Genomic DNA, 24,710 nt, shown 5'->3' with positions numbered 1-24,710 from the left:
TTGGATCAATTCGACATGCATTCGTCAACTCATGTCAATGCGTCTCGACACAATCTGATTTATTTCTATAGTGATTAATATATATATATATATATATATATATATATATATATGATTTCTGAATTTTTCTGGGGGGATAAATAAAACAAATTGCGCTACCAATACTATATAATCGAATCTTCAGTCTTCCAATGTCATGTATGCTTGTTGACGACCCATTAAACATGATCATTAAGCCTGTCTTCGCCCTTCGCCCATGTCTTCGCCTTCGTAGGAACTTCCACTCCGACCTCCACGAGTACGTCTCCCAGCTCCAGCTCTGCGCCTCCCGCCGACATCTCCCCAAGGCCCGGGAGCTCCATGCCCGCCTCCTCGCCACCGGCCTCCACGCCTCCCCCGTCGCCACCTCGGCCCTCATCTCCCTCTACTCCAAATGCGCCCGCCCCGCCGACGCCCTCTCCGTCTTCCTCTCCGCCCCGGCTCACCCGTCTAACCTCTTCGTCTGGAATGCCGCCATCGCAGGTCTTGCCTCCAACGGCCTCCCTTCCGACGCCCTCCGCCTCTTCCGCCGCCTCTCCTCGGAGCCGGGACTCTCCCCGGACGAGTTCTCCTTCCCTTGCGCCATCAGGGCCTGCTCCGATCTCGGTGCGTCGGATGAGGTCCGGAAGATTCATGCGACGTTGTTCAAGGTCGGTTTCGACGCTGAAGTGTTCGCTGCCAGCGCGTTGATCCGTGCGTACTTGAACATGGGACTTGCGGATGAGGCTGTTAAGGTGTTCGATGAATTGCACCATCGGGATGTCGCCATCTGGAACGCCATGGTGAATGGTTTTGCGCAGTTGGGTCAGTTTGCTCGCTCTATGGATTATTTCCGCCAGATGATGAGCGAAGGAATGGTTCCGAGTAAGTTCACTGTTACCGGCGTCCTATCTGTGTTTACCGCGAGGGCTGACCTCGGAAATGGTCGAAAGATTCACGCTTTTGTCATAAAAATGGGGTTAGACGATGAGATTGCTGTCTCCAACTCGCTCATTGACCTCTACGGCAAGTGCCACGCATTGGAGGAGGCGGAGGAGATCTACGAGTCGATGCAGGAGTGGGATGCCTACTCATGGAATTCGATGATGTCTGCTTACCAGTACTCCGCTCATCATGCAGGGACTCTCCAACTGTTCCGTCGGATGAGACGCAACGGAGTGATGCCGGACGCCGTCACTATTGCTGCCGTCCTTCCAGCTTGCTCTCAGGTGGCAGCGCTAAGGTTCGGGAGAGAAATCCATGGCTTCGCCATTACAAGCGGCATGAGGGGTGTCAAAGACGATGTCTTTGTTGACAACGCCTTGATGGACATGTACGCCAAATGTGGCGCTTTGGAGGAAGCGAGACTCCTGTTCAATGGGATGCCAAGCCGAGATGTGGCCTCATGGAACATCATGATCGATGCGTATGGCGCACATGGACGGGGAGCGGAGGCCGTCGAACTCTTCGAGCAGATGGTGGCAGTAGGTCCGGCTCCCGATGAGGTGACATTTGTCGGGGTGCTCTCAGCCTGCAGCCATGCCGGGCTGGTGGAGGCTGGAAAGGACTTGCTTCAGCGAATGGAGGCAGAATTCGGGTTGGCACCATCGATGGAGCACTACGCATGCGTAGCAGACATGCTAGGCCGAGCTGGCTTGCTGGAGGAGGCCAAGAGGGTGGCGGAGAAGGCAGGGGCGGGAGGCGCTGGTGTGTGGAGGGCATATCTAGCAGCGTGCCGGATGCATGGGAAGTCGGCGCAGGCATCCGAAGCAGCGCAGAGAGTGGCGGAAATGGAACCCCAAGGAAGCGGGAGTTACGTGCTTCTGGCTAGTACTTATGGCGGTGCCGGTAAGTACAGTGAGTTGGCAGAGGTCAGGAACCAAATGAGGAGAAAGGGGCTGAGGAAGGCACCTGGATGCAGCTGGGTGGAGGTCGGAGGAGCGAGGATGCACGCCTTCGTTGCAGGCGACCAGGAGCACCCAGAGGCGGCGGAGATATACACGGCGCTGCACGGGCTGATGGGGTGGATGAGGGAGGCGTGGGGGTACGTTCCTGAGGTGAGCGCTGCTCACGGCGAGTGACAGCTTTGGACTCGTCGGGTACGCCGTCTCCCTCTGGTGTGACGACGGCGTCAAGCCCATCACGTGCAACACCCAATTATTTGTTCATTTAAAATAATTATTAATTTTAGTTCACGACGGATATCAGATACGAACTTGTCTACGATCTCTTAAATAACGGTTTGATATCCACAATCGCTGCTTCGCCTTTGATGGCACGGAGTTGAAGTGCTCGGGAGAAGAGATCTGACAGTCTTGTTTGAGCAATGGCGACGCGGCGGCTATTCGCCCTCCGCCCGGCTCGTCTCCTCTCTCTCCCACCTTCCGCCCCCCGCTGCCGGCAAGGACCGGCGCAGCACCGTAGAGGGCTCACCGCGTCCACCCTCATCAAAGGAAGCAAGAAGAAGCAGAAGGAGGCGTCTAAGCCCACGACGCCGCCGTCGCCCGACCGCCTCAAGAAGCGAACGCGCTCGGGGGCGAAGTTCGACCGCGGCCTTTACCGGCGATACGCTGACCCTGCCCGCGGCCACGTGCCCGTCATGCTCGGCGAGGTGCTCGACGTCTTCGGCACCCTCCACCTCCGCTCCTTCGTCGACTGCACCCTCGGAGTCGCCGGCCACTCCGCCGCTGTCCGTCCGTCCATCTCCCACAAGCTCTCCGTTCCCGTTCGACCTCATTCTTAGCTCACCGTCACTCCTGATGTGCTTCGTGTTGTAGCAGATTATAGAAGCTCATCGAGAGTTGGAGCTGTACGTGGGGATGGACGTGGACCCTGCAGTCCACGACGAGGCTCGGGCCCGGATAGAGAGGCTCTTGGCCGAGGATTCGCGTGGCAGCAGCTTGGAAGCTTACACTCATGTCAGGAACTTCAAGTACATCAAGTCAGTGCTCGGCGGCGTGGACGAGAACCTGTTGGATGTGGGCGTGAATGGGATCTTGATGGACCTCGGAATGTCATCTATGCAGGTCAGGAAATGCATGCCTCTCTCATGTTTGACGAATTGCCGCAGTAAGCCTTGGCCTGGAAATAAAGCTCTAGGTCATTGAACAGGTCGACGATTCAGGAAGAGGATTCAGTGTGCTCAGCGATGGGCCTCTGGATATGCGCATGAACCCTCAGGTGGGAGCTTTCTTTAATATGTGAACTGTGTCGTGTTTCCTAACTGTTTGGATTACTGAACTAGAATTCATACTAGTGATGGATGCTTTCTGCTACAGTCTAGTAGCATGAACATTCATTTTTCCCTTAGATATGTCAGATTCATGTGATTGGGATTCTTGCATGATATTGATTATTCGTGCATGGTACATAATCTACACAATTAAATGAAATTATAGTGCTCTTCTACTTAAACCACTTAATTGTCCCAAAAATAAAAAGATGTTTTTCTAGTACTTCTATTGTGATAAGTAAAAAAAAAAGACCCTGCCAATTCAACGAGTGTATGGGTTATGACAGGCAAGTTTGACAGCAGAGGATATCTTGAATTCGTGGCCTGAGTCTGAAGTTGGAAAGATATTGCGTGATTATGGGGAGGAAAGCAACTGGCATTTTCTTCAGAAACAAATTGTGAAAGCTCGTGCGAGCGTGGGGTTGCATTCTACAAGTGATCTTGTCGATCTTGTGAGAAGGGCATCTGGCAGATCAGGAGGTAGGCACCTGAATTTCTATGTTAGATAATTTGATGCGCTCACTCATCTGTTTTGCTGGAACCTAAATACGGATGCACACACACAAACACCTGGGTTGAGCATGGTTTCAGTAACTTGACCAATTAATTGAGCCATATTTATGCTGATCAACCACATAAAGCCAACAGCATTGGTTCTTGAAGAAATTACTTTAGCATGTAGGTTAGAGTGTGCCATGAAGAACAACACCCATGATTGAAATTAGCCAAGATTTTGGAACTGAACATGATGAGTACATCGAATTTGAACTCTCAAAAACAGAATAAGAGCGATCAACAATTTTTATCTGTATGACAATGGCATGCAATTCTTGATGAGTGCATGGTGGATCAAAAACATTGTAGGTAGGGAAGGATGGATCAAGACTGCTACACGGGTTTTTCAAGCGCTAAGGATAGCAGTTAATGATGAACTAAAGACACTAGAAGATGCACTCTATGCGTGCTTCGATTGTCTCTCCTCTGGTGGTCGGCTCGTCGTTATCTCATTCCACAGTTTGGAGGATAGAATTGTGAAGCAGACCTTTCTTGACATGATCGAAAAGCCCGAAGGGGATGATGACAAGGGTGAGATTTCTTCCGGTTTGAGTTTGCTTGCAACTGAGAGCGAAGCAGAAACTTGGAGTAAGAACAGAGTTCAAGGGAGGCAAGGGATTGTTCTCACCAAGCGACCCATAACACCCACAAAGGAAGAAGAGAAACTGAACCGCAGGTGTAGAAGCGCCAAGCTTAGGGTTCTTCAAAAGATCTGATAATTTGAATGAGAAATGTTTCGAGAGCAAAATGCCCTCAACTTTGTATTTGTTGTCTTGAATTTGTAATTGATGAGGTGTTCTTCTTGATAGCTACTCCAGTCGGTACTATGTGAATCAAACACTGTCTTCATTCATTTTTAGCTCGTTTGTGATTCTCGAAATATCAAAATTCCAATTCAAAAGTCTCCTTGTGATTAATAGGGATCTTTTTGAACTTTTCGATTCTACTCTGTCTAGGTATTGAATGAACCACTCTTCAACTGTTCAAGAGTCAAAATTTTATGTTTTATGAGGGACACAATTATTTATCGACATTGTTAATGTCGATTTTGATCGTCAATCCAATTTGTTGGATTACGATGTGCCGTTCATCAAGATCGATTTTGGTCATCAATCTAATTTGTTGAACTTGATCGGACCGATCAAACAGTTTGAACATATTCCAAGTCCCTTACATGTGAAACCTGAGGCTAGCGAGAAAGAAAGCCCTAATAACTTAGCCTGCAAGCCAAGCACAGGCACTCCTCTGGACGAGCTTTCTTCCGTCATGACCGTTCATTTTCGCCAAATGCGAATCACTATGAGAATTCTTCGAGGGAGAACAATTCTTTCTCGCAGAAAGAAAGATACTTTGTTATTGGAACAGAATTCTCAAGAAATTGGGACTTTTTTGGGATTAGAATCTGTAGAACCGGGAAATTCCATGAATCTGCTGCTCCCCATCTGCAAATTAGGTTCCACTTCTGTTCTGTATACGATGCAAACCAAATATAATGCATCATACATCATAATTGGTTCACATGAATTAGATCACCATGTCAATAGGTGTGTAATTGATTCAAAAGATCAATCAATGAGTTAGAAGAATACTCGATTCCATTAACATTTTTCACGTAAAAAATGTCAAACATGTATATACTTACATCTCTCGTGTATATATATATATATATATATATATATATATATATATATATATATATATATATCACCCCAAGATCGAAGGAAGAGGAAACAAGCTTCGTATCAAGGAGAAGATGATGAAGCTATGAAGAAGGGGCAGGGAGGAGGTCGTCTCCGAAAAGGTAGAGGAGACGTTCCACCGCCCAGCTGGCCTCCGGCGGCGGCGGTGGAAGAGACGGCGGCCGCCGAGCCAGGAGCGGTTCGCGACAGAGGGGGCAGCTGAGGTGCTCGTCGTGGTCGAGCCACCGGTCGAGGCATCCCTGGTGGAACACATGCCTGCAGTTCCTCAGCTCCCACACCTTGTCCCACCTGCTCACCTCGCTCAGGCACACCGCGCACGCCGTGGCGACGGCGCCGGCCTCCTCCTCCTCTCCCGCCACCTCGCCGTAGGTCGACACGTGGAGGGTCTCCCTCACCGCTTGCGCCGCGGCGCGGTGACGAGCTCTGTCGTCTGCTCCTTTGCCTCCTTCCGCTTCGTCTTCAGCGGATGAAGAAGTAGGCCACCAGTCGTAGCAGGGAAAGAAGAGCCAATTGACCATGAGAGACAAGAAGACTACAACCTCTCTAAGGAATCGGAACAGCACAAGGGTCGAGTAGCAGTTCTCCCTTGAGATGCTCATATCTCTATTATCAACCTGATCCTGCACACAGATGAGGAGGAGGAGGAGGAGGAGGAGGAGAAAGGGAAAGAGAAGAGAGGGCAGGAAGGGTGCTTATAAAGGGAGATGGATGATGGTGGCAACAGGAGGACATGCATCAGCTAATCTTCTTTTTTCCTTTCCTTTCTGGCCTTCTTTCATAAAGGAAAAGATGGAAGATTTATTTGAGACTATTCATGATATTAATCTACTCCACGCTGCACCCACCACCATGTGAAAGCAAAGCAAACGACACGAGAAAAGCACCTTCAACCAGACAGGTCTCCAATAATTATGCCTCTGGATTTAGAATGACCAAGTCGAGAAGAATCATGGTTTGAGGCACCTTGACATGATCCGACACCACTTCCTGCTTAAGATGACAAGCTCGAAAGCAGCGAGAAGAGGTTTGACAGTCAAAGATGGGCGGCACGGAGGGGAAGACGAGAAGAGAGTCTTGTGTGGCTCAGAGTTGTTGATGACTGTGTCAGTCATATGAATCTGAGACTGCAGGGAGTAGAAAGAAGGCCAAAATTGACAGATGTGAGGAGGATTTGATGTGGGAGAGGGATGGGAGGGTGGAGCTGAGTCAGAATTGCATAAGATCCAAGTCAGATCCACTATTATGTCGGAAACTGACATCATTTCATTTACGTTGATGAACCACACTGAGGTGACAGATCGACAAAAGACGAAGCTGTGACGTAGGAGATGTGACATTCTAAGTTCACCACCAGCCTCTCGCTCTCTTCTCTCCTTCTCTCCTTCTCTTTCTTTCTCTTTCTCTTTTGTGGTAATATTCCAATGACTTGTCTCACAGGTTTGGCATCTCATCTTGCCTCCTGCCTTGAAGGCTGAGGAATGGGTGCCATCCCACTGTAAAACTCACAGTGAAATGGACCTATCACCTATCCATCACAGGAAACACGAACAACCATCGAGGTTGACATGGGGGGTGCCAAACTTTCTCGAGCTTCATCCCCACCATGTCCATTGCACATGGAAGAAGCCACAGAAAAAGGATGTACAGGGTTGCAACAAAAAGAAGATTGTCCTACTTGAGGTCAGCAAGCAGAAAGAGGACGCACAGCCAACAGAAAGACTTGGGTTCTGTTCACTAATTAAGTCTTCAAAAAAACTGAGATGCCCTTTATTATGCTCTTCATTCATTATCAACAAGAAGGATATTTGACCTTTTATAAAGGCATTTAAATTTTGTTATTATAATTATTTAAAAATATTATATCTGCTCTGCTCCGTATCCCTAATTTATTTTATTTTGAATGATAATACATTATAAATATTATTTTTTTAACCAATGATATGATCAATGAATCCATCGGCTCAACCGGTGACTCAGTGACCGATATTTGATCAAGTCGATTCAATTCCGGTAATTGAGATGATAGGAAGGCAATATAGTGATTCAATTCCTTGTATGAGGAGGACTTTGCTACTGATAAGAACACATGCAGCCAGCCAAACAGGTCCCTTATCCTATCCTTCCTTCCTCCTGATGACTTGCTTGTTCCTTCAAGATAGGATCTGACCACATGGACCACCTATTCTGACCCCATGACTGTTCCATCCACACACACACACAGGAAAATAGATCAAAGTACATAGGAATAGATCTGCTCATCTTCTAACTTGCTTTGTGCTTAAAGGTAAAGGAGATTGCCATTGCCCAACAACAACCACAACTCCTGTTTCATTTTTGTTCCAAGAACAATCCAACTTTATTTCACTGTCAAAATCATGTCTGGTAGGCAATACATCAGATCCAGACCAGTAGTGATTCCAACTCCCTCAAGTCCTATCTATCAAAAGTCCTATTTTACCTGAACTCCCCCCCTTCACTATGTTTGATATAGGTCCAAACTTATAAACCGTTCAATCCGATGGAGAAACTAACTCATTAACTTTACAATCATAAATCACAGAACCCGAAATACTTCAAGCTCAAGTTAATAACCTTGTATAGCATTTGATTGAAACTAGACGAGCATATGCTATAATTAGAGAGTTAAATGAGAATAAAAAAATTAAAACAAACAAAACAGAAATTGTTTGAGTGCTATATATAATTAAAGCAACTTACTGTCACGGACTTAGCTGGTTTTGCCTAAGTCGTGCAGCACCCTTGCGTGTCCATCCGCAAAGGTCAGCCTCCCCGATGCCTCCCATTGTCCCTTAGGACCAACAAAAAAGAGAACGGGTTAGAGAGAACGCTTCAATCGGGATCCACAAGCAAACATCTCCGAAAAACACTTCATAGACAATGCAAATTACAAATAGATTTTACAAGCTCTGAACAGTTGCACAACAAAGGGTAAAATGATCCATTACAGACCAAAAATCTCTCGCATGTGTCCACATGACACAACCTTTATTTACAAGCCTAAAGAGGCTACCAACCCAACTAAAATGGGACTATTATACCTTTGGTCGTCCCTCTACATGTTGTACAAGGCTTGAACATACTAAAAGACACAGACATACATAAGCATTACATCAAACATCCTGTTTAGAAGTTTGTCCGTGACATTCTCCCCCACTTATTCCTTCGACGTCCTCGTTGAAGCCTTTGTCGACAGTGCAACTCCTCGCCTTTGCTGAGTCTTCAATCTTTTGCTCCAGCTACAATGCGCCTCTTGGCTCCCAACTGCTCCCCGCTGTTGTTTTTGAGTAGTCGAACCTTTTGATCCGCCATGCTGCTTCAACTCACCAATGACTCTGACTCTGGTGTGGGGTTGGCTGAGTTGTGTTGATCCTTGTTGATTCCTGCGGATCCCCTAGATGAAGGAAAAGAAGACCATCCTTAATACGCTAGTCTCTCAAATGCCTCATGCTGCTTGAACTGGGTGGATGCTTGTTGGAGCTTTAACGAGCATCGTCTCGCAAACTTCTGAAGTTTTGGATCCTTCCTCCACCAAATTTGCTCATCGACTCTTCTTTCACTTAGTTGTCACATTCAAGCAGGTTCGCATCACTTCCGCTTTCGATTGGAATTTCGTTGAGAAATGAAGCGGACAATCTACTCTCAGTAACACTGATCACCGTTGGTGAGGATTTGACAACTATTGTCTTCCATTATCTTCGAAGGGTCTTTGAACTTGTGCAGAGCTCCTCTGCTGGATAGATAAGAGAATTGGGGTACTCGGTTTCACCTATTCTCTTAAGGGTTGAGAAGGCAAAGGTTACTTGACTTCGCTCGCCTCCTCCAGGTTGTACTCCATGCATCGAGCTGGTTACTAGCCTTCGTCTGCTCTTTGCTCACACTTTTGAAGCACTTGAAGTGTTTGCACTCCTTGCGTTGAGTTAGTTATGTTAGGATCAAGAGCACTAAGAGGGGGGCGGGGGTGAATTAGTGTAGCGGAAAACCTTCTGCGATCGAAAAATGCTTTCGTTAGATAGAAGTGATTTTGGTAAGAAAGTCGATTCGTAAATCACTTCAACTTTTGACTAGGAGAGATGCAGCAAAGATATGAACGCAGTTTGCAGTTATGATGAAAATCAGAATATAAGTGCAAACTGAAATACGACGTTCTTACGATAAAAGCGATTTCGGTATAAAAGCTGATTCGTAAACCACTTTAACTTGAGATAAGGCGAGATGCAGTTAAAGCAAAGATATAAAGGCAGTTTGCAGTTATAATGGAAATCAGAACATAAGCGCAAACTGAAATACGACGTTCGTACGATAAAACTGATTTGCGTCTTAAGCCCCGATTCGGAAAGCACTGAACTTTGAAACACGTTCGTAAAAACACAGAAGGCAGTAAGCTATTGAGGAGGTTTGCAGTAAAGATAAGATGCTCAAAGTAAATGAAAACTGAGATTTAGAGTGGTTCGGTCAATCTTGACCTACTCCACTTTTGGCTTCCTCCACCGACGAGGTCACCGACGTCAACTAGAGGCCTTCCTTCAATAGGCGAAGGCCAACCACCCTTTTATAGATTCACTCCTTTTGACGGGCTTAGGAGAGAACCCTTACAGAATTTTCTCTCCTCTCTTTACAACTCAGAACTTGGAAGAACAGAGGGAGAAGAACTTTTGGCCTTTACAACAATTTTGAGCTCTAAGAATCACAGAAAAGGATCAAGATTTCGGTGTTAGTTCATACCCTTTCAGTGCTGAATGGGTGGGGTATTTATAGGCCCCAACCCAGTTCAAATTTGGAGCTCAAAACTGTCAATTCCCAAAATTCCGAGATCAGGCGGTTGCACCTCATGACTGGAGCGGTTGCACCGCCTGGCAGAGCTCGAAGACTAAGCCTCTAGGCGGTGCCACCTCCTGTCAGGGGCGGTTGCACCTCCTGCCAGAGCTCGAAGACTGAGCTCAGGCGGTGCAACCTCCTGACTGAAGCGGTTGCACCGCCTGCCAGAGTTCGAAGACCGAGCTCAAGCGGTGCCACCTCTTGTCATGGGAGGTTGCACCGCCCAGTCTCGCTCGGAGACTGAGCCCAGGCGGTGCTACCTCCTAGCTGGGGCGGTTGCACCGCCCAGTCTCGCTCGGAGACTTAGCCTAGGCGGTGCTACCTCCTGGCTTGGGCGGTTGCACCTCCCGCCAGAAATCAGGGTCCGAATAGGTTGATCCATTCGACACAATTTGGGTTTTTCAGGGGCCCAATTGTCCCAAGATTAAGTTAATGGGATCACCTCCCATTTCCAACTTAATCATTGTGTTAACTACGATTTTTCCTAAGACATTTACTGCAACTTGCTCCGGTGCATCAATCGCTTCTTCCGGCGAGCTTCCGGCGAACTTCCGTCGATCATCCGATAAACCCTCGGTGATGCTCCTGCGGACTTCCGACAAACTCCTGGACTTGCGACGATCCACTTAGTGAGTTCCGACGAGCTTCTTTGGCAAGCTCATGGACTTCTCGGATTTGTTCCCGCAAAACCTCCGACGACTGTCCGAACTTCCGTCGAACTCTCGAACTCCCAACGTGATCATTGTCTTGACTCCGGCGCAACTCCTGCTGCATGTCTTTCTTCCATCGTAGTTAATCCTGCACACTTAAAACAAAACTTTGATCGAGACAATTAATCCTAAGCAATTAACCAAGTTGTCCGGCATGTCATTGGTCCCTCGACGCTTCGTCCGATTCTTCGGCGCATCATCCTCTCCTGCAGCCTATTGCCCAATCGGCCAGTTGACTCCGCAACTCCGATATCCTTGGCACAATACCCACTCTTTTTGGCCCGATGCCCGAGTCCACAGCCCGAAGCCTTCTGTCGATACGTCGACCGATCCACTGGCCCGACGTCCAATCTTCTAACATGTTCCTCCGGCACAACATGATTTTCCTGCTTTAATTGTCTCATTCTGATCGAAGCATCATGCATCACTCAAAACGCAGATTAAATCATAAACATATATCAAGTAGTTTCATCATCAAAATACGAGATTCAACAATCTCCCCCTTTTTGATGATGATAACTACTTGATGATGGAGTTAACCTTAACTCCCGGAGTTTAAACAAACTCCCCCTATCAATATGCCATATTGATAGAATCTTGAATTCAAACTGAATTCAAGTCATTGCAATATTCATCATGAATACTTGCAACACGTCATCATGAACTTATACATAAACTTATGCATAACATGTCATGTTATCAACATACTTCTCCCCCTTTGTCATCAACAAAAAGGAGAAGTACCACAATCAAGTGTTTGTGATATTGGTTCAACTCATTGCATGAAAAACATAATATCAAGTTTTATCATCATGCAAGTTTGCTATTATCAAATATCAACATGTAAAATTGCGATGTAAGCTTTTGATATCATAACGCAAACATTTCAAGTGTTTATCAATTGTAGCATTTCATCACATGGTAAGATATCAACGCGTAAAATTACGATACAAGTTCTTGATATCTTAACGCATGATGCAAACATGGCATAATGCAAATTTGGCAATCATAGCATCAATTCATATATCTCTTGATGATGCAAGCATTGCAAATATGACAATCATATCAATTCATATATCTCTTGATGATGCAAGCATAGCATCAGTATTCATAGCATCAATTCATATATTTCTCCCCCTTTGTCATCAACAAAACGAAGAACGATATAAGCAAATTTTAAGCATAAGTGCTTGTAATTATTCATGTCATAACTAGGTTCATGTCATTTTCCAACCGTGAGTGATAAGATATCAATTATACAAACATCTCAAGGAAAACATGACATGGAGATAGCTTTGAAAACTTCTTCCTTTTTTTATATGTTATTATCTTTTTGCATGAAGGAAGAAGACTATTTGTGATACATGCTATTTGTGAGTTTACTTCGAGTGAAGTTAGAATCGATGAGAGATTAAATCATGCTTCATTTTTACAAGGATCAAGATATGTATGTGAAACAAATCCTTGCAAGTAAAAACACTTTCATCCATATTCATCAAATCCATTTCTAAAAAAAAAAATATTTTTCACATGATATGTGTATGAGAGATGTATTTGCTAGTTGATTACATATGTCAAAAATTAATGATATGAACTAAACTTGATATGACATATGCTTGTTAAGTTCGAAAGAGAGTAAACTTGATATGTTAGGATCAAGAGAATCTGAAAATGAAATTTGACTCTTTCTTGCATTCTACAAGGTTTCGCTATAGATATTCAATTACACTCATGAAGGTAAAGCATTCTTGTTATCTTTTGTATTCAAGCACATAATTTCCAACATGTAATTGTGTAAAATCATTATGCCAATCAAGTGATTTGATCATTCAATCAAAAAATAATTTTAACATGTTCAATCATTAGGACGTATTTTTGCCATAGTTTTTCAAATACAATCATGAAGATAAGGCATGCTCATCAACATGGTAGTACGATGGCAAGTTTACAATTTTAAGACACGCAAGCTAGTAATTTTGAGATGTTCAAGAAAGCAACTCTTGCTTCTTGAAATATAAATTTTGCTACATGTGCAAGTTAACTTTTTGCTTATGCAAGATATCATTCCTTGGTGATGTTCAATATAGCAAGTTCTACATCATGCAAGCTAGTGAATCTTATAACATTTTAGAACATGCATAATCACCAAAGCATCATAAATTTTAATGATGTGCAAAATTACAAATTTTGCATGTTTGCATTTGTGCATCTTGAGATTTGTAAGATAACACTTCTTGGTGATGTTCAAGATAGCAATTCCTTTTTTGTTGAGAAGTGTAATTATTTTCTTTCTCCTTTTTTTTTGAATTTTATGAGCTAGCAAATTAGCTTTCAAGCATGTTTTACTCCCCCTTTGTCATTATCAAAAAGAAGGGAAGACCCTTTACGTTAATTTCTAAATTATGACAAAAGAAGGGAAGACCCTTTACGTTAATTTCTAAATTATGACAAAGGTAACTAGCATTGATGAAAATTCAAGTCTTGAATGCCAAAATAATTATTTTATCATGAATATTTTATCATTGCATGCATCATTATCATCATATATAAACTCATTATTATATGATTCCAAATCATCATTCCTATTATTTCAATCATTGTTTCAATCATCTTTATAGCTTATCATGCACAATATGTCAAACCATCTAACATGATACAAACATTTATTTTCAAAGTATTTATCACTATTTTCATGTATGATAATAAAGTGTTCATGATACCGAACATTAAATCAATATTTTTAATACTTCATTTTAGCAACAACTCAAAGCATTTTAAATCATGATTCACATCATATGCAATACATCACATCATAATTAAAAAGCTCAAGTATTGCATGCATCATTGCAAATCATAAATGTGTCATGATGGTATCAATTTTGTTAAATTATATCCTACCATGCATGATCATAACCTTTCATTTGTATACATCAAAATAAATTAATGAATATTTCATGTATTCATATCATCACATAAGGAATATCAAGAATAAAATAATTGGGTGATGAGATAAACCTTTCATAAATACAAAGAATTGCATAAAAATCATATCATGAATACAAGGAATACAGGTCACAATCATTCAAGAGAAAAATCATCATTCATTTTCAATTCATTCAATTTGACAAATCATGATCATGATTTTGATAAAACTCATTTCAAATTTAAATCATCAAAATCATTTTTATGACTCATAAAATTTATAACATAAATAGATTCATGATTTCATTGATAATATTTTTCCCCCTTTTTTAAGTGTTTCATCTTAAGTGATCGATTTCATGTTAGCATACCTTTTCATTTATGTCAAATCAAAACATGCATCAATTTTTAAAGCCACTGTTATTATCATGAAAATCGATAATCCATAATTATCAAGAATCATCATACATAATTTCAAAAATATATACTCATTAATCATAACTTCAAATTAAACATGATTTAATATACTCAAAATCGAGAAATAACAATGGACATCAACATGATACACATTATTACTTCTTAACCATGATTTCATATTTTCAATCAAAATCATTTTGTTTGTTTATCATAAAATATGCAATATTATCATTTTCGAAATTACTAGCATGATCATAATATTTTTTTTTAAACATTAATTCTAAACTAAAAAAGAAAATACATCATGAAAGCATCAAGTAATTTCAAAATAAATTAAGGGGATTTCGATTACCTCATCATTGAAAGTGGTTAAGGCGTAGTTTGCCACCTTGCCTTTCTTGATTTTCTCCTCGTCTTCAGAGGAGCTCGATTCATCCCACTTTGTGTTCTTCTTCTTTGGTCTCTTCCTTCGTTCAAGTTTATTGTTGTCCTCATCACTTGAGTCATCGCTCAAGTGGTATTCATTTGTCCGGAGTTCTAAATCCTTCCTGTTCTTTGGAAGGTGATTTTGTTCATCATGTTCATCATGTGCATTGTGCACCATTTCATATATCATCAATGAACCAATTAGTTCTTCAAGTGGTAAGTTGTTTAGGTTTTTAGCTTCTTTTATTGCAGTTACTTTTGAATCCCACTTCTTAGAAAGAGAAAGCAAAATCTTGTTTACGAGTTCAAAATCCGAAAAATATTTTCCAAGAGCTCTTAAACTATTGACGACATCTGTGAAACGGGTGTACATGTCGCCTATAGTCTCGCTTGGTTGCATTCGAAAAAGCTCAAAATCATGCAATAAAATGTTGACTTTCGAGTTTTTGACTCTACTAGTTCCCTCGTGCGTGATTTCAAGTGTTCGCCAAATGTCAAAAGTCGTTTCGCACGTAGAAATCCGATTGAACTCATTTTTGTCCAAAGCGCAAAATAAGGCATTCATAGCCTTTGCGTTTAAAGAAAAATACTTCTTCTCCAAATCCGACCATTCGTTCATCGGTTTAGAGGGAAGTTGAAAACCGTTTTCAATGATATTCCATAAATCCAAATTCATAGAAATCAAGAAAACTCTTATTCGAGTTTTCCAATAAGTGTAGTCCAATCCGTTAAACAACGGTGGACGAAAGACCAATAAGCCCTCTTGAAAGCCATGAAGAGCTATTTCTCTCGGGTGTAAATCCGAAATGAGAAATACCAGGCTCTGATACCAATTGTTAGGATCAAGAGCACAAAGAGGTGGGGGGGGGTGAATTAGTGCAGCGGAAAACCTTCTGCGATCGAAAACTGCTTTCGTTCGATAGAAGTGATTTTGGTAAGAAAGCCGATTCGTAAATCACTTCAACTTTTGACTAGGAGAGATGCAGCAAAGATATGAACGCAGTTTGCAGTTATGATGGAAATCAGAATATAAGCGCAAACTGAAATACGACGTTCGTACGATAAAAGCGATTTCGGTATAAAAGCTGATTCGTAAACCACTTTAACTTGAGATAAGGCGAGATGTAGTTAAAGCAAAGATATAAAGGTAGTTTGCAGTTATAATGGAAATCAGAACGTAAGCACAAACTGAAATACGACGTTCGTACGATAAAACTGATTTGCGTCTTAAACCCCGATTCGGAAAGCACTGAACTTTGAAACACGTTCGTAAAAACACATAAGGCAGTAAGCTATTGAGGAGGTTTGCAGTAAAGATAAGATACTCAAAGTAAATGCAAACCGAGATTTAGAGTGGTTCGGTCAATCTTTACCTACTCCACTTTTGGCTTCCTCCACCGACGAGGTCACTGACGTCAACTAGAGGCCTTCCTTCAATAGGCAAAGGCCAACCACCCTTTTACAGATTCACTCCTTTTGACGGGCTTAGGAGACAACCCTTACAGAATTTTCTCTCCTCTCTTTACAACTCAGAACTTGGAAGAACAGAGGGAGAAGAACTTTTGGCCTTTACAACAATTTTGAGCTCTAAGAATCACAGAAAAGGATCAAGATTTCGGTGTTAGTTCATACCCTTTCAGTGCTGAATGGGTGAGATATTTATAGGCCCCAACCCAGTTCAAATTTGGAGCTCAAAACTATCAATTCCCGAAATTCCGAGATCAGGCGATTGCACCTCCTGACTGGAGCGGTTGCACCGCTTGGCAGAGCTCCAAGACTGAGCCTCTAGGCGGTGCCACCTCCTGTCAGGGGCGGTTGCACCTCCTGCTAGAGCTCGAAGACTGAGCTCAGGCGGTGCAACCTCCTGACTGAGGTGGTTGCACCGCCTAGCAGAGCTTGAAGACCGAGCTCAGGCGGTGCCACCTCTTGTCAGGGGAGGTTGCATCGCCCAGTCTCGCTCGGAGACTGAGCCCAGGTGGTGCTACCTCCTGGCTGGGGCGGTTGCACCGCTCAGTCTCGCTCGGAGACTTAGCTTAGGCGGTGCTACCTCCTGGCTTGGGCGGTTGCACCTCCCGCCAGAAATCAGGGTCCGAATGGGTTGATCCATTCGGCCCAATTTGGGTTTTTCAGGGGCCCAATTGCCCCAAGATTAAGTTATTGGGATCACCTCCCATTTCCAACTTAATCATTGTGCTAACTATGATTTTTCCTAAGACATTTACTGCAACTTGCTCCGATGCGTCGATCGCTTCTTCTGGCGAACTTCCGTCGATCATCCGATGAACCCTCGGTGATGCTCCTGCGGACTTCCGGCAAACTCCTGGACTTGCGACGATCCACTTGGCGAGTTCCGACGAGCTTCTTTGGCAAGCTCATGGACTTCTCAGATTTGTTCCCGTAGAACCTCCGACGACTGTCCGAACTTCCGTCGAACTCTCGAACTCCCAACATGATCATTGTCTTAACTCCGGCGCAACTCCTGCTGCATGTCTTTCTTCCATCGTAGTTAATCCTGCACACTTAAAACAAAACTTCGATCGAGACAATTAATCCTAAGCAATTAACCAAGTTGTCCGGCATGTCATTGGTCCCTCGACGCTTCGTCCGATTCTTCGGCGCATCATCCTCTCCTGCATCCTATTGCCCAATCGGCCAGTTGACTCCGCAACTCCGATATCCTTGGCACAATACCCGCTCTTTTTGGCCTGATGCCCGAGTCCACGGCCCGAAGCCTTCTGTCGATGCGTCGACCGATCTACCGGCCCGACGTCCAATCTTCTGACATGTTCCTCCGGCACAACATGATTTTCCTACTTTAATTGTCTCATCCTGATCGAAGCATCCTTCGTTACTCAAAATGCAGATTAAATCATAAACATATATCAAGTAGTTTCATCATCAAAATACGAGATTCAACAAGTTACTGTGATTCACCTTCTCAATGCCATCGAACTTCTGGAATGCAAGAAGTTTTCACCCCAACTTGGAGTAATTCTCTCATAGGTTTGGTCGCCTCTGGGATTGTACCGTCTTCTCCATCAACCCTGTCGCCTACTCCACTGAGTAGCAAAGGTACAGCACCGCGTACTGCTTGCTTTGTTCCTTGGTTATGCACTCTTGCATTACTCAAAGTCCTTCACTTTCGGCTATCTTGATGAGAAGCACATTGACACCGGTCTTACGAAGTTCTTCGGCCTCTGCCCTTCAGCCTTGTCTCGGTACTTGAAGATTGCCTCTGCATTCTCCACCTCCTCGGCCCCTTTCACGACCAAGCGCTCTCCCTCCATGAGAGCAAGGGATCAATGACTTTCACGGAAATCCCGCCTCTCCAGTACCATGGCGCTGCCATGCCCATGGCCCTACTATTCGTCGCCTCGCATCTACATCCCTTTTCTTCACAATCAGTAGATATGTCTCTGTGGTACTCCTCCGAGTCCACCTCTATTCTAACTGATGCTTGATTTTGGGTAGCTAAGTCCCTCTGGACTCGTCATTGCTTCCTCGCCCCTTTCGACCCCCTGCTTCAACACCTCTGTGTTCTCCAAGCAGTCCGTTTGGTCAATGGAAAGACAGACTACAACTCCCAAGCATGGCCTCTGCCATCACGTTATAGGATTTGCACCGATTCTGTTCTCCTTAGCTTCCTTGGTAGCAATGTTCGCTTACTCGACCTTGTCCTCTGACTTATCGAGCTCCCTTAAGCGAATATGAGCTCTGGAGCAGTCCAACTCTCCAACTGCTTCAATTATACCTCTACATGATCAAGTCCCTCCCATGGAACTCACAGGTACTTGCATTCGAACTTTTCCCTTGGTGGAACCCAACCCCCATATGCTGATGACCAAGGCTTTCATCCGATGCAAAATTCGATGCACGCACGGAAGACCCGCCTCTGCGGCACCATGGCCTTCACTCCTTGAATCCATAGCCCTTCTTGCCGTCGTGTTGTTCACCAAAGTGGAGCTTCCAGTAACTCCCGATCATACCTCCATATGATATAGTCTCTCACGGGACTATGTCGTGTGTATCGCATTGCCATGAACTGTTCCACCATGATCCGCTGCACCATGTCGCCTCCTGGTGACATCTCCATTGCATTCTGATCCTTGTGGAATAAACTCGAATTGTGAACCCTCCATGTGTGGCCTCTACCAATACATCGCAGGGTCTCTTCCACCTTTGATTTTGTTCGCTCCTTTGACAATCGACCTTCATCCATCCACTCTTGGGTCACACCTAGATGAAGCACCGCTCTAAGGCAGTCCATTGCTTAGTAGCTCCCAAAGTCCACCGACTTCACTGTAATTTGTGCACCATTGTCTGGATCCTAGGCCTCTGCCCCTACCAGCACAATCTCCGCTGCGCACCGCTTCCTTCATGGCAACTTGAATGGCAACACTGTGGCATATTCTTCAAGAGTACCCACCTCTGAGTCCTCTTGCCCCGTGATAAGGCATTCTGAACCCAATTTCACCTCCGCAAATTTAGTCGCCTTAGTTCCTCCATCAAATGCTTCTTCGAGATAAGGTGCATGTGCCCAGAAGCTCCTTTCGTCTTTGGCACCATGCAAGATGAGTCCGCTCCGTCAGAATGAAGAACCCATGGAACAACATGATTCTACTCTTGCCTCTGCAAGAGTTCATGTCCTTGACCTCTGTCTAAGGAAAGCACTATGCCTCCGCTCCATGTTCCAACTTCTATGTTGGCTCCCTTCATGCGGCTTGGGTACTTCGCCAAGTTACACCCAAGTTGCTCCGCTCCTTATTTTTGCATTGAGTCGATGGTGGCCCTCGCGCCCACCATTCTACGGGTCAGCCCTCCCTTGAGTCCGATCTCCACATCGACTCCAAGTGTGCCTTTATTTAAGTTGCTTTGGGTCGCTCCCCCACTTGATCTCGCAATGCATCCACCAATGCATTCTCTCAAGCGAGATCATGCGACAACTCCTCGCCGCTTGCTCAGTCCATTGAGCTTCGTGGAGTCGTTGTTTGTTGAGGTACTCCTCCTCAACATGTGAGGTCCGTCCCACATGATTCTCCCTCTGGAGAGCTGGGACTTATCCCTCCTGGATAACTATCCGATTGGAGCAACATCTCTCTTCGTTTCGGAGACCACCATCCCCTTGGACTACTATGATCTGCTGAACAAACTGTGCATTGTTCTGCCTCCTGCAAACGCACTTGCTAGATTGCGACTCCACGTCAATACAGCCCCCGCTGCACCACTCAAGGCCTAGCAACATGCTGAACTCGTTGCACACTTCAGCCTCCTACGGACGTATCCTTCACATGCCGAAGAGAAAGTTTTAATGCTCCATGGCGCCGAGTTTCGGTCGCCTTGGGATGGCCATGAACATTCCATCATCCGCATACAAGCCCATGCATGAGTACCGAATTCTTTGAGTTAGCAATTCCCCTCACCTCTGTGAGCTTTGCACAACTCTTTCGATCGCTGAGCAACTCATTCCACCTTACATGGTCTCATTCTTACCAAGCGCCTCGCTTGCCTTGAGCACCATCAAGTATAGTTGTCAACGTTGAGTCGTAGCTCAAACTCAGCCATCCCAACCTTTGTGCGCTCCACATTCTTCCAAGCTTGCCTGTTCTCGTGGTGCCTCTTGTGCGAAGGGTTGGCCATTCCTCTGAATGCCAATGTCATATGCCCGCTCCTCCGAGCGACTCCTTTTCCCTATATCTCCATGCCCGTTTTCCCCCAAACGGTCGCGCGTGTGCTGACTGCCGTCAATGCAGCCCCGCTAGGTCCCCCACATTTGCATGCTAAGTGTTTCTATGAGTGCTTGTCCCGCTCTGATACCATCTGTCACGGACTTAGCTGGTTTTGTCTAAGTCGTGCGGCACCCTTGCGTGTCCGTCCGCAAAGGTCAGCCTCCCCGATGCCTCTCATTGTCCCTTAGGACCAACAAAAGAGAGAACGAGTTAGAGAGAACGTCTCAATCGGGATCCACAAGCAAACATCTCCGAAAAACACTTCATAGACAATGCAAATTACAAATAGACTTTACAAGCTCTGAACAGTTGCACAATAAAGGGTAAAATAGTCCATTACAGACCGAAAATCTCTCGCACGTGTCCACATGACACAACCTTTATTTACAAGCCTAAAGAGGCCACCAATCTAACTAAAATGGGACTATTAAGACTTCGACCGTCCCTCTACATGCTGTACAAGGCATGAACATACCAAAAGACATGGATATACATCAGCATTACATCAAACATCATGTTTAAAAGTTTGTCCGTGACATTACGGTAATCTAATCCGGAAGGATTTTTGGATAACAAGGTCAGTTATCAATCATATGTTAGAGATCCATAAGCAAGCAGGAAAAAGCAAATCATGAAGCACCATCACTGATGCTTCAGAGGCACCGATGTTTCCCTTTTACTTGAGCATTGCAACTAAATTTGTGCATCTAAGAAGACAATAGACTTAATGTTATAGGCAACTGGGTCAACCACCAGGTGATCCTTTGTGCTGTTTGCTTTTATACTACTGACCCACTACCATATACCATCTTGAGATGGCAACAGGTTTATGAGTCTGGAACTATCTGATGACAGAAAAAGGTGCAAAACTAGACGAAGAAAGTGATAGATCTATGTTAACCAATGTGATTAAACTACATGTCACTGTAATATACTTGTAACCACAGAAGATCTCCCTTTTGATTATGGTTACAATCTTGTCCTAGATTCTCCCTCATGTCGACAAAAGAAGCTGTACATGATAAAATCAAAATATCTAGAACCAGTATATGAAGTTCTAATATGACAATTCTTGATTTTGTAGGTGCAAAAGCAAGGTATACGAGATATGATGATAAATTTGTAAGAGTACCAAAAGGTACCTGCACACTTCTTTTGAATCCCTATCAAGGAGCTTTCTATGAGATAGATAATTCATTTATGAGAATAACCAAAGGTACCTGCTGAAAGCTTGCACAGACCTTCGAAGGAGCTCTTTATACAAATCACCATTGCATGGCTGAAAAGCAGAAACATAAAAGACCAGACAATTAGTTTCAGCTTTCTAGAATTGCTACCAGTATAAACTTGGATTTAAATGTCATTCTGCGATAGCATGAACAACTCAGTTTATTAGACTATGTCAATTCTGGTTTCCTTAAAGCATTTAAAATTTTTATTGTCCTCCAATATAAAATGTCCATGAAAGTCATTGATCAAGAACAATTATGACCTCTGAATAAAACAAGTATTATACACGACTTCACCTTTTTTTTTCCCAAAAAAAAATTAGAATTGGTAAGTCAAATGTAGTAAGAATTACTATAATTCCTTTACATTCATAGGAGGTTCCAAATCTACTGCTCAAACATTTTCCTATTCGTATTGGTTATCTATCCCAGCTAGTCAATTGTTTTGATCATTCATGTAAATGATTTGCTTTCTTCTTTAACTTTGGCAATCAACATCGCTAACGACTTATACAACTATCATATTGATCAAGTTTTAAATCTCGATCAGACATTAGTTTTGATAATCTACAGGACCAGTATGGTATTAGTGTACTTGACGATGTTATGTCGATCCATCCATTTGATATCAATAAATATCAATAATAACAGGTATCAATCAGTACTAGACTGTTGCACTGGAATTTGCCAGTCTAACGGTCAACACACATTGAACCTATGGCATGACGCCTAACCGTTTGTTGGACTGGTAAATTCCAGTCAACACACTGTATCAACCGTTATTTGAAATGTTGCTATTGATGACTTTACTATCATTCACCTTCCAGAAAGAAAAATAAAAGACCACCATTTCCTCACCTTTGGTGATCTCTGAGTTTTAATTAGTTGGTTTTAAAAACAAAGACGAACCTGTCTTTTATGCTTTTGAGTAGCTAGTTTCTCTGTTCTCTTGCTCATGATGTCCATCAAACTCATTAGTCTCACTGCAAGAAACCAAATTTGTTATGAAATGGCTTAAGAACCAAAACAGAGGAATAAATTTTCAACAGTTCTAACATCATCAAATTACACTGTTAAATTTTACTTAAAGTTTATGAGTAGATATAATTTCCTCAAGTCACAATGACATAATGACAGCACCACAACTAGTGGGCATTTGTCGATTTAACAGTATATGCTGGATCTAGCAATTTTTCTTAAGATGTCAGCTCATCTCTACCAGTAAAGAACTTATCAGGCATACACACATGATGGAATTTGTCCATCTTTCTCACGGTTATGCAATATGTTATTGCAAATAGTGTCATCATATGCGTCAAAGTTTAGCAATAGACTGTAGGAAAGGAAATAGAATACAGAAAGATGCCGCCTTCCTATAGATTCTAGACGAGGCATACCTATGGCACAAGAAAACCACTAGACTTTAAGCCATTGAGTAACCGGAGAATCACTAGCAGTATCAAATAGAGAATGATCTAAGAAATGGGTTTAGGACATTTCTACTATTTCGACTTTTAAGCTTCTTTCACCTTATCGAATGCTCTATCTTAATTATCCACCGACTCTTCTCATTAAACGACCATCAAATCTTTCTCTGTACAGGACTGAAACCTATACGCAAAATACATAAATCATAACAAAGTAACCATGATGCAATATTACAACATCATCCAAGACATATCAAGAGGATGAATACCTGCGTCGGGCAGCAATCTTCCCTTGTCTCATTTCCAGATCATTTCTAACAAGCAAAACCTGAACAATTAGAAGACGAAGATGATCGAAAACACGAATATGCTAATAAAGGCAGCAATTTTAGATTAAATAATATGGCATTCCAGGAATCGAGAAGGACTACAATTAAAAACTACATTTTTGCAGACATGGAATGATTCAGAAGTCATTGAAAGAACAATAAGAATAAGAAAGACTAAAACTGAGATACCATGTCGAAACTTTCAAGAATTTCAGCAAGGGTTTTGATCTCGTGAAGGGAGGGCTTCTTCTACGTGGTTCGCTCTATATGTTGGAATTAAACTTGTTCAAGTGTCATAAAAAGGTTCATTGCATCAAGTGGAAGAATCATTACATCAAGAAGAAAAAATGGATTAAAAGTCTATAGAATGATAAGTCAAATTGGTTATTGGTTCTTGAAAGAGTTTCTTAAAAGAGAATGATTCATCTTGAATACAATTAATATAATGTATCTTTGGGGACTATATAAACCCCATATGTTGGGTCATGAGGATAATAGAGTTTCTGAAATTGTAAAAGTATTTTTTGAGAGAAATATAGAAGATTGAAGCTTGTCATACTCTTCCTCTATTTGATATCTCTATCCTCTCTTCCTATCAACATCAACATTTGGTATCAGAGCCAAGTTATGGCCTCTTTCTCAAGTGTCATCCAACTCCAGATCCCCATATTGACAAAAGAAAATTATGACATATGGTGCATCCAAATGAAGGTTCTTCTAGGCTCCCAAGATGTATGGGAGTTTATAGAAGATGGATTTGCTGAACCAAGTCCAGTAGAAGAAGGAGCAATGAATGCAGAAGGAAGAAAACAACTCAAAGAAAGAAGGAAGAAGGAGAAAAAGGCTTTGTTCACAATCTACCAAAGGCTTGATGATACAATGTTCGAGATCATCGCTCCAGCAAATACTTCAAAGGAGGCTTGGGAAATGCTTCAAAGAGCATTCGGTAGTGTTGATAAGGTAAAGAAACTTCGTCTACAAGTTTTACGAGCCGAGTTTGAGAAATTACAACAAGGTACTTCTGAAACCATTTCTGATTACTTCTCAAAAATCATTTCTATTGTTCATCAAATGAGACGAAATGGTGAACAAGAAAATGATCAGAGAGTAATAGAAAAAATATTGAGATCTCTAGATCCGAAATTTGATTTTATTGCTGTTGCGATCGAAGAATCTAAAGATT

At 43.1% G+C, this 24,710-nt stretch overlaps 3 protein-coding genes and 1 long non-coding RNA gene across 5 annotated transcripts; 2 read left to right on the top strand and 2 right to left on the bottom strand.

Moving 5' to 3' along the window:
• Positions 1 to 180: 180 nt before the first annotated feature.
• Positions 181 to 2,229, top strand: LOC135678879 (pentatricopeptide repeat-containing protein At3g14730-like). Its single transcript, XM_065192111.1, has one exon. The coding sequence runs from the start codon at positions 192 to 194 to the stop codon at positions 2,097 to 2,099; it is 1,908 nt and encodes a 635-aa protein (XP_065048183.1). The 5' UTR covers positions 181 to 191; the 3' UTR covers positions 2,100 to 2,229.
• LOC135678880 (uncharacterized) lies at positions 2,204 to 4,722 on the top strand. Its single transcript, XM_065192112.1, has 5 exons — positions 2,204 to 2,707; positions 2,799 to 3,044; positions 3,130 to 3,198; positions 3,538 to 3,730; positions 4,115 to 4,722. The coding sequence occupies exons 1-5, from the start codon at positions 2,345 to 2,347 to the stop codon at positions 4,519 to 4,521; spliced, it is 1,278 nt and encodes a 425-aa protein (XP_065048184.1). The 5' UTR covers positions 2,204 to 2,344; the 3' UTR covers positions 4,522 to 4,722.
• Positions 4,723 to 5,382: 660 nt separating this feature from the next.
• LOC135678878 (brassinosteroid-responsive RING protein 1-like) lies at positions 5,383 to 6,598 on the bottom strand. Its single transcript, XM_065192110.1, has one exon. The coding sequence runs from the start codon at positions 6,102 to 6,104 to the stop codon at positions 5,568 to 5,570; it is 537 nt and encodes a 178-aa protein (XP_065048182.1). The 5' UTR covers positions 6,105 to 6,598; the 3' UTR covers positions 5,383 to 5,567.
• Positions 6,599 to 8,196: 1,598 nt separating this feature from the next.
• Positions 8,197 to 23,778, bottom strand: LOC135679947 (uncharacterized). Of its 2 annotated transcripts, XR_010515374.1 has the most exons (5): positions 23,717 to 23,778; positions 23,468 to 23,526; positions 22,681 to 22,754; positions 21,763 to 21,821; positions 8,197 to 8,314 (listed from the first exon to the last, which is right to left on the bottom strand). It is a non-coding gene; the product is annotated as an uncharacterized LOC135679947 (long non-coding RNA). The 2 variants fall into 2 exon arrangements; XR_010515373.1 differs by lacking the exon at positions 8,197 to 8,314 and having other exon boundaries at positions 21,467 to 21,821.
• Between the last annotated feature and the right edge of the window lie 932 nt (positions 23,779 to 24,710).

The sequence above is a fragment of the Musa acuminata genome, chromosome BXJ1-7 (genome assembly GCF_036884655.1).
Source record: "Musa acuminata AAA Group cultivar baxijiao chromosome BXJ1-7, Cavendish_Baxijiao_AAA, whole genome shotgun sequence".
Taxonomy (NCBI): Eukaryota; Viridiplantae; Streptophyta; class Magnoliopsida; order Zingiberales; family Musaceae; genus Musa; species Musa acuminata.
Note: the sequence above shows the minus strand (reverse complement) of the source record. Positions and strands in the feature narration are given on the sequence as shown.

Coding starts and splice junctions, on each gene's coding strand:
- LOC135678879 (XM_065192111.1), top strand. CDS start 192: ATGTCATGTATGCTTGTTGACGACCCATTAAACATGATCATTAAGCCT.
- LOC135678880 (XM_065192112.1), top strand. CDS start 2,345: ATGGCGACGCGGCGGCTATTCGCCCTCCGCCCGGCTCGTCTCCTCTCT. Junction 3,045..3,129: donor TCGGAATGTCATCTATGCAG/GTCAGGAAATGC, acceptor GTCATTGAACAG/GTCGACGATTCAGGAAGAGG. Junction 3,731..4,114: donor GGCATCTGGCAGATCAGGAG/GTAGGCACCTGA, acceptor AAAACATTGTAG/GTAGGGAAGGATGGATCAAG.
- LOC135678878 (XM_065192110.1), bottom strand. CDS start 6,104: ATGAGCATCTCAAGGGAGAACTGCTACTCGACCCTTGTGCTGTTCCGA.